This window comes from Mixophyes fleayi, chromosome 5, assembly GCF_038048845.1.
Source record: "Mixophyes fleayi isolate aMixFle1 chromosome 5, aMixFle1.hap1, whole genome shotgun sequence".
In the NCBI taxonomy this organism is placed as follows: Eukaryota; Metazoa; Chordata; class Amphibia; order Anura; family Limnodynastidae; genus Mixophyes; species Mixophyes fleayi.
In genome coordinates this window covers 27,931,565-27,941,943 of record NC_134406.1, presented here as the reverse complement: position 1 = coordinate 27,941,943, position 10,379 = coordinate 27,931,565, and the positions used below count along the sequence as shown (strand labels likewise).

Below are 10,379 nucleotides of genomic sequence, written 5' to 3'. Positions count from 1 at the left end.
GTTCATCTATAACTGCAGGGCGGGTCTTTACATTAACAAATCAAGATAAACTAATTTATAAAGAGTGAAGTATTAACATTATTTAATTAATTAACATTAATCATAGCATAGGGGAAACTGTAAGAGAATAATTGTTTTTGCTGTCGGGCAGTACGGTGACTCAGTGGTTAGCACATCTGCCTCACAGCACTGGGGTCATGAATTTGACCATGGCCTTATCTGTGTGGTGTTTGTATGTTCTCCCCGCGTTTGCTCCGGGTGCTCTGGTTTCCTCCCACACTCCAACAACATACTAGCAGGTTAATTGGCTGCTAATAAAAAAAAATGACCTTAGTCTCTCTCGGTCTGTGTGTATGTGTGTTAGGGAATTTAGACTGCAAGCTCCAATGGGGCAGGGACTGATGTGAGGCCTCTGTACAGCGCTGCAGATTTAGTGGCGCTACATAATATTGCTGCTGCTGATCATGGTTTGTGAAACTGGAAGACATGGTCCGGAAGTTGTCTCTGTAGGCTTTATTCATCTGTCAACCCAGGATGGGTCAGTATAGATACAAGAGCGGATATTCCTAGTGCCTCTTCTTTAGGGCTTGCAAATATGTGTGATTTAAATACACTAGATGTACAAAAGTATTCGGACGCTTGACCATTACACCAACAGGGACTGTAATGACATTGTATTCAAATACATATACTTTAATATGGAGTTGGTCCCCCTTTTGCAGCGATAACAGCTTTTACCATGTGAATATATCAAAATAAAATCTTACTACATTTTTCTTTAATGCTTTCTTTTTACTTTGTAAAATGTATCACTATTGCAGTTATAAGCAGAGGCAGGGCCGGATTAAGGGAATGGAGGCCCCTGGGCTAAGGGGCCCTCCATTCCCCGCGAGGCCCCCAATGTGAGCTGTTCGCCGCCCCCCACCCCCGCGAGGACCCCCCCCAAGCACTTACCTGTCAGTGCAGTCCTCCGTCCCGGCGCGCTGTAAGCTCCTTACTGAGGAGATCTCGCGAGAGTTCATGAACTCTCGCGAGATCTCCTCAGTAAGCAGACTACAGCGCGCCGGGACGGAGGACTGCACTGACAGTACTCAGCAGCATCGATCGGGCCGGGGGCGCCCCCGACCGATCAATAATGCTGCTGAGGAGTTTGAAGGGCCCCCTGGATGCCCGAGGCCCCTGGGCTATAGCCCAGTTAGACCTCGGGTTAATCCGGCCCTGAGCAGAGGTATAACCAGGCTGGAGCAGAACTGATTTTGTTTGGCTGCTGTGGTACAATATGGAACTGCTGATCCCTTCCCCTTGTGACCAATAAATACAATATATCATTAATAAGAATAATAAGTTGACTTGTCCTAGCTCTTATTATCTTGTTTTGTACGCTGGGATGTTATAATATGTTCACAATTTATTTGTATAACTTACCATGAACATTTACTATGTGTTCACAACATATAGGCTTCACCCTCCACACATGCTGCAATATCTTTGTGACTGGCACAGCTGTCATTTTGTCACATTATGTTAGTACTATACCACTGGCCATATGTGCGTATTAAATAAGTTAGGAAAGTAGTGTAATAAAATATTGTGCATTAAATAAACAATGTACTAGTTTGTACCATTACTCTCCAGAGACATGGCTGACAGGCTGGGACAGTACCAGCTGTACACACTGACACCTCTCTGCCTCCTTCCCCGGCCCTGAAGAGGGAGAGCTGCGGACAGTCCCACACACTGCGGTGTTCTCACACGGAAGTACCCGGCCTGTGTCACTAGCAGAGGGAGCTCCGTACAGGCCGCAGACCGGGGGATCGAGTAATGGCTCCGCTGCGGGTGCTGGAGCTGTACAGCGGGATCGGGGGCATGCACTGCGGACTGACAGGTACCGGCCGCGCTAAAGGCCATACTACAGTAATAATCATTATATAGTGAGTGCATGCTGGTGGTCAGACAGCTGGATGTGGCTCCACTATAGTACACATGTAGGAGATAACTCACACTGGATTTATTCTGGTATTAATTATTTCAGTCTAATGTTGGATAGTTTGAGTAGTTTTGTTATTTATTTGTATCACTTATTTATTTACTTGCAATGTATACACAATGGGAGCAGTGTGACTGTGCAATGAGAATCCAAGAGCTGTCGCTATATGTGTGACACAGAAATGTGCTTTATCCTAAAACAATCCTACCAACTATCCCTCTTTTAGACACACATCTCCCTACTTTCTGTATACTTATATGTTTGTGCAGCCATGTATTTCTATATGTAAAATGCTCACACATCAGAGGCGGCTGAGGGAGCAGAGTTGCTCTCCTGGGCCGGTACCAATGGGACTGGGCCATAGTGCAGGGGCAAACGCAGGATTTTTAAGGGCCCCCCCCCAAAAAAAATAATATTTAGAGTGAGAGCTGCTGCACATGCGGCCGCAGCTCCATTTAGGTGATGCTGTACTGTACAGCAGCCGTGGCACTGTCAAGCATCCGCGGCAATGCTGTATTGTAGTACAGACGCTTCTGTGACAGCGCTGCTGTACAGTACAGTACAGTGCGGCTGTGTAGGGGCAATGTTTAGTGCCCGTTCATTCGCAGAGGGGAGGGGAGGGGTTTCTGGAGAACCAGAAACCCCCCCTGCGTGCGCCCCTGTAGTGGGCTACCTGCATGTTCTTCCCTTTAAAATATTCCTAATAGGCTGCTGAGCCGAGTTTCAACCCATGGGCTACAATTTGCCAGCCAGCCTCTGTCCCACGCTGTGTGTGTGCTGTCTGTGAATGCAAATAACTGCACATTTTGATGAGTTCACTTATCTGCATTAGGAATGTTATGGAGAACACATGGAAGTTAATGGGCACATCGTTTTCATCTGACTTCAATGCGTGACTGAAGGTTTTGCCATGCTGCTTGGTTTGTTTTAACGTTCCCTTCTCGTGGAGTTAGAACAAATGGAAAAAAAAACTGTGATTAATGAGTTTCAGGTGTTTTCCATATATTCCGCTGCACGTCTAACACACAGTAGTGCACAGAAAAGTTATAATACTGTCTAAGTTCTGACATCTTAAATCTTTATAATTTCAGTATCACATGGTGTGAACTGCACAATTGATTTTTGCACTACATGGCACTTTTCAAGTGTTAATTAGAGCTCAATTGCGCTATGGACAGTTGTGAACACATGTTTAGTGTCCCTCTTTCATCATTGCAAATGTTGAGACTACTGTGTATTTACTATACAGGCATACCTTTTATCCTCAATTGCTGCTTAATCTGTATTGCCTGTATAAATTTGCAATCCATGTAATATGGAATTGCTAAATCCATAAAAGGCCAGTGAACTTCACGTTAGTTGCTAAATAATTATAGAAGACCATTTCCCCACAATTTTATTAATGTAGGTACATTATGGGAGAGATTCAGTTCAGCGTGATGTGACTCCGGAACTCTGCTCATTTACCCTCACATCCCATAGAGGTGCGGTGAAAAGCAAGGGAATAATCTTGCAGGAATTTTGGTCACCTGTGCCTGGATCTAATTGGGCTACAGGTATGTTCATTTTTATCATAAATGGACAAGCTTCAAGAACTAACAAACTACCATAAAGTTCTCTGATGAGGATGCCCTGGATCTATGGAGTCTGTGGAATCTCCTAGCCCAGTAGGAGAAAGCTTCTCATGCTTAGCTGATTAATTAGTTCTAGTCTGCATTTAATATGGAGCTTGGTTCCTGTAATTATTTACAGAGTGGTAAATATTCAGCACACGTATTAGTCTCACCAAAAGACCAATGCTTAAAAGTCTGACGGATTTTGGAACAAAATATCTTACAAATAAAACAAACTCTTTGCACTGAGCAAGAGGTATATAGTGAAGCCCCACCAGTAATAAAATGCTTGAATAGAGATAAAAAAAAACCCACCTTTAAATCTCAACAAGACCCAGGGGCTTCCACTTCAACAGCAGCAATTAAGAAAGGTTTTAAAGTCTCCTCTGATAAGAAAGATTTTTTTTTTAAATAGCAGTGGGTGGGATGGATATCCTCAATCAGCAGATCAGGAAGGTAGGCTGGGTACACGCTACAGGTTTTTCAGCCGATTATCCGGCCAATCACATGATTAACAACCGTTTGGCCCGATATCGCATTAGAGTGCACGCTCCAACAACGAACGATTATCATTCCAAAGCACATTGTATCGTTTCATTTGATATTTAAACCTGACTAAAAATCTTGTTCAACAATGGAACGATGTTGTTACAATTCTGCAGTGTGTTTGACCAGCAGTATCCATAGATCTCTATGGAGTGTGCAGAGTCAGGATCTTTTCAGCCGATGGTTATGACAGATGAAGAGCACAGATCTGAAGGTAAATCTTGTAAAACGTGTATAGTGTGTACACATGAAATTGGCATGCTGAGCTGGAAAAATCGTTCGGGATATCGCATCGGGAGACATTTTCTGTAGTGTGTACCCAGACGTATGTTTGATGTGAACAGTTTTGGGTTGGACAATCAACTGGAGAAAATCAAGTTTGATTCCTTCAAGATCAAGAGCTGTTCTATGAATTCTCCTGGATATAAAGTAACACTAATCATTCCTTTAAACAGACAGATGTTTTTCTCTTACAAACATCATTTCCACCTTCCAAACACAGGAGAGAATTCCGCAGATCCTATGGTGTCCCTGGAGTTTATTACAGCCGGCATGCCAGCTGTACAGAGGGTACAAGCACATTCCAACACTTAAAAAGAAAACAAAGGAAACCTTTTGAATGGTGCCCAAATTTTAATATAAGTGATATAACAATTAAAACTTAAGAAGAAGCAGAATCACTAGTCCAGCCCATGACCCTGGTTAAACAAGCTACTAAGCTGGTGGAGGTCATTTCGGACTGAACCTTTCTACCCGGATCTTAAACTGGGCAGAAAAAAACATTCTCTAGTTGTTGGCAGGTCACCTGAAGGGGAATTCAAATAACATTTTGGACTTCCTAACAACACTGGTGCCCAAATCAGGTCATATGATAATAGATAAATGAGTTGTGCCAGAAATAGATGTTTTTGCCACCCAAAAAAATCCCAGGAAAACAAACAGATTCTATTCTCTGGACCACAGGGACGTGCCAATGGCAATAGATGATGAGGAAACGCATTGGATCTACCAATAATTAATTATTTTTCCTGGGGTCTGAATTTGAAAGTAGGTAGACTTTACCTTACAGTCAATTTGAAGAACCTCTTTGACCTGCAGTGTAGACTAGAAAGACCGTCTGAATAGCGCTTAACATCTTAGTAACTTTGGGCTTTTTGCAGGCAGCTCTGTACAAAGCCCGCTAAATTGAACATTGACTTTTTATGAGTAGATCCAAAGATTTTTTTACTACAGCTAGTTGTTTACTTCCAATAACTTGTAGCCACTTTCCACTATAGAACCTTAACTGAGTGCTATCAATACAGCATTTCTTTGGCAATAACTACAGCAAGATGAATGGAGAAATTCATGCCTTCTTCATTAGACTAATGAATCTGTCAAACCAGAATGACATGGTTATTTTGAGACTAGAGTCTTCGTTCCTACCAAAATATTTTTTAGGCTTTCCTCTAGACCTGTTGATCATCAAGAGGTGGTGTCATTCCTGTTTTGCACCAATGCCAAATCAGAGCGTGATGTCCAAATTTCTTGCTTGATTGAAAACCTCAGAACCTTGGAGAAAACATGACCGCTTATTGAATTTGAAGGTCAAAGCAACATCTGTAAACTGACAAAAATGACCATTGCTAGGTTGATCAAACAAGTCACTTGTTATACATCTTTGGGCCAAACGCTTTTTAAGAATGTTGAAGAGATGTATCAACCTCCTGAGGTGATGTCAGGTTAGCTCACGAGTAGATGAGTGAGATCCTGCTGTCTCGACTGGTATTGGCTAGACTTCCCTAGAGGCACGGAGTCTAACAAGGTGGAAGGTATTCACCAGAGACTCCCGCAAGGGAATTTGGGCTTCAGCGGCTTCCACCCTGCAGGTTGCGGCCCTCCAGGGAAGTTCCCAGTGAGATAGATGGAGAACAGCTTAAATAGCAGAAGAAATTCAATTCGGACATCAAATGGTGATAATAAGTGTTACCACTTTATTGTAAAATATAATACAAAGTTCACTGAAGGTTGAATAAACTGCAGATGATGATCACGATAATATACAGAGAGTAGGAGCCATCAGTAAATTCAATAATGCAGACTGAATGCCTAATAAGTAAAGTCACCACTTATACCACTAAGGAGTGGAACATAATACCAAGTTCAATGAAGTTACTGGAGATGAACAGATCAATGAAATCCTGATATGCAGCAGCGATGAATCACTGCTCACTACGGAGATGTAAAACGAGCCAGCACTAGACAACGATGTTGATAGAGTAGATAGCAAGCGTTGTTCCCACGGCAGGTACACTGAGGTCAGCAGAGTCAGGTATATATAGCAACGATGAGCCACAGCTTACCACAAGGATGTGGAACGAAACAGCAGTAGTCAGCAGTGTAGACAGGATAGACAACAGGCGTTGATCTTAACGATTGCCACGATAATGGAACTGGTACACAGGGATCAGCAGAGTCCAGATATATACAGCGATGATGGACCACAGCTTACCACAGGGATATAGAACAAGGCAGCAGTAGTCAGTGGTGCAGGTCAAGTAGGTAGCGGGTGTTGATCACAGAGATTACCACAAGTAGTGGAACTAGTGCACAGAGATCAGCAGAGTCCAGATATATACAGCAACGATGAGCCACAGCTTACCACAGGGATGTGGAACGAAACAGCAGTAGTCAGCGGTGCAGACAGGATGAATAGCGGGCGTTGATCATAACGATTACAACGGTAGTGGAACTTGTGGACAGGGATCAGCGGAGTCCAGACACACATCAGCGATGAAGCACAGATACCACGGGATATGGGTCACAGAGGAAGCATAAAACCAAGTCAGGTATGACTTTAACAGCCAGCAAGGAAAAGGTGAAAGGAGGAGCCTTATGAAAGGAGGCTGACCAATGGCAGAACTGACTAACACACAGGTGAAGTAATCACAGGTGCAACCATGGCTGACAGCCTGTACTAAGAAGAGAGATTTAAAGTGATAGTCAGTGTTTTAATGCTCAGGTGGAAATACCCGGGGAGCGGAGTGTGACAGGTGAAAGCTTCTGGATCCATGGAGCAGATCTACAGAGATGCAATTTGGAGTTTTCATACCAAGCACTACAAATTGAATCTCTTAGTCATTCAAAATTTAGCTTTTTTCAGTAAATTTTTTTTGTCCATTTTTTCCTCCCGAAATACAATTGTGGTATATTTCTCAGTAGTGCTATCATGGAAACACAACTACCAGTAAGAGTAATTTAAATTTTTCATTTTTCCAAATGCTCTTCACATTGACAGGCGTAAGTCACCTAACCCACTGTATAAAAATCATGGTTCCACTAATATTTTGTTTAGTAGACGCATGTAAATGAGTATTGGAATGGGACGCATTGGTTCCAATGACTTCATACCCACTTGCACCTGTGGTCAGGGCTCAGCAGCGTTTTTAAATTCATTGAGGTCAATGGAGTTGACCCCTCCACCGGACAGCAAGTGAAAACAAATGTGATGATTGCATTTGACATGTGGTGTCACTGATGTTTTCTTAATGCCAATGGGTAACTACCCTAAAAGGTTCTTCTACCATATACACAAGGGTCTGTTTTGTCAGAACCCAATTAACCTTTTTGGACTGTAGAAGGAAACCTACGTAAACACAGGGGGAACAAATTCAAAGACGACCACGGTGCCATTGGATCCAAGTGAATTTGGGATATAATTTGTTCGTAATATAATTAATAAATATATTTAGTTTGGCCTTTAGCTCTATTTCCACTAATTTTACATGCAGCTTTAGACATTATGTTTGTAAACCATAATGAGTCTGTTAGAAGGCATTGCTTTGATCTCAAACAATTCACTTTCTTCAAGGCTAATAGACCTTGACTCTGCGCTCGCTGACTAATAAATATTACTCACAGATGTTATTATATAGTCCACGTTCATGTCAATGCTCTTTATTCTATGTAGTGTAGTGATCTGTTGGTACACCTCACCCATTGTCTTGACGTCCGTTTAAATGGGAAGTTCCGTGTACTATTTAGGATCATTATAAATAAAGCATAATGATTATGAAACACTTTTTTAAATGTTTTGTCCTGATCCTGCAAACACAACGGCTCTCCTTGCCCCAATCCCTGATCCTACAAACCATGTCCTTATCATATGCACACATATTACAAACACAAGCAATAACCATATCCATCAACTTTTCCAAATACTAGTTCTTCTCCCTTAAGTCTAAACCGGTGGTATCCAACTGGTCGATCACTGTCCACTGCTCGATCATGGGGCAGTGACTGCAGCTCAGTGTAGATGTAATAGGACGGGCCGCTGTCTTTTGACAGCAAAGGTGTCAGCAGGTCTTGCCGTCAGCTCCAATGTCATTGTACCACACTACGGTCATCAGGAGCTGTGAATGCTAAGTGCTCATAGGCCTGTATCACTCAGATAGTGGCAAATTCAGAACCAGTAAGCACACGTTCAGTCCTGATTGACCACGGAAAATTGAAAAACCTATGGAGGCCCTAGGAGATTGTATGGTAAGTTGCAGGGGTGGTTGTAAAGTCGCTCCGCAAGATGGTCGCTGGCAGTAGTTGGGGTGCAACAAGGCCGGGGCATCTGCCCCCCCGGGCCGGTGCCATAGTGGACTTCCTTGGGCTGTGTCACTGGGCTAGCCACTTTTTTTTCTCCTTTAAAATGTTATAATTGGCTGCAAATCAGACCCCCCTCATCAGGCTAAAATTAGCCAGCAAGCCCCTGCCTATGCTTCCATCCATTACTAACCCTGCATTCCCCCAAACACTAGTCCTATGCCTCTAATCCACCAGATACTAGCCCCATCCCTCTATCATGCCTCCCACCCTCCCTCCCTAACACACTAACCCAGGGGCAAATGCAGGATTTGTAGAGAGGGGTTTCCATGCCACACCGACAGAGGGCATGACCAGCATTCATGGGGACGTGGCTATAATTTTAGACAGTGCTTGGCTGCTCTCCAGCTCTTCCTATCCCCATATTATACATGGGCAATGCTGAGTGCACTACTGTTAGGTGCACACAGCTCACCCTTTTCGAGCAGAGCCGTGTGAAGTGGGATATACCTCCCAACTGTCCCTACAATCAGGACAAAGTCCTGACTGAGTGTGTCAGAACAGTTGGCAGACTGTCCTGCTCTCTCCTACCTGTTCTTGCTGCTTTCACTACTTGTGGCTGATGCTCGTGTCCTAAGATTAGGAAACCCCCCCCCCCCTCCCAGCCTCCCCCTGGGTTTGCCTATGTAACCTTGTCATTGTCTGCAAACACTAGCTCAGTGAATTTACTCTGCTATCCAAACCTGAAATGCATAGTATCAACCTTAGAGTGATTAATCAATATATCCACTTGGTGTATAGATATTTCTATATGTAGACCAAGTTTATCCCTGTATTAGAGATTAGTAAAATGTTTAAAACGTTTGCCCAAAATATTTGACTTTTTCCGAGTTTGGCCACAAAATTTCGCTGGTACAATCTTGGTCTTCCAGTGTTCACAGTCTTTCCCCAACCACACCACAAAGCAGAGTGAATTGACCATCATCTATTCATGCTGTGAAATATAGTGCGAGATGGTAATCTATGGAATGGGGAAGCAAAGCTGAAACTTGAATGTATCACTGCAAATTCCCATCTCTGCGCATTGGCCTTTTCTGCTGCAAGACTTTTCAGAGATTTCACACATCTCTACACTGTATTTATATAACTGCATGACATGGATTTCATTTTACTGTCAAGTAATGTTACTGAAAAACAGAAGCTTAGCAGAGACGTGGGAACATCCTGCTGACTGGGCAACCCACGTTATCATAATATTTGTTCACTCTGTTATCTAGGCTAGGTTGACATCAGGTTATGTATCTGTTTAGCTCTCCTAATTAAAAGTCACAAGAAGTGAGGAGTGCCTGACAGTCCACATAGACTATGGTAGACACTAATCGCATTTTGTAACAAAACTTACCACAACTTAGCCTATCTGGTGATGAAATCAGAAGGCCTCCTTTCCGAATCTGGCTCAGTGAGCATTACAAAACCTGTTGGTCCTTTCAGTGTACATCACATTGTATGCCAAACCTCCGCTCTACGTCAAACCTCCGCTCTACGTCAAACCTCCGCTCTACGTCAAACCTCCGCTCTACGCCAAACCTCCGCTCTACGCCAAACCTCCGCTCTACGCCAAACCTCCGCTCTACGTCAAACCTCCGCTCTACGCCAAACCT

At 43.3% G+C, this 10,379-nt stretch overlaps 1 protein-coding gene across 1 annotated transcript in view; it reads left to right on the top strand.

Moving 5' to 3' along the window:
* The first annotated feature begins 1,489 nt into the window (after positions 1-1,489).
* Positions 1,490-10,379, top strand: part of TRDMT1 (tRNA aspartic acid methyltransferase 1) — a 62,897-nt gene continuing 54,007 nt past the window's right edge. The window contains exon 1 of the mRNA XM_075211911.1: positions 1,490-1,885. Coding sequence (XP_075068012.1) covers positions 1,822-1,885 — 64 coding nt within the window. The 5' untranslated portion in view covers positions 1,490-1,821. The remainder of the gene's footprint in view (positions 1,886-10,379) is intronic.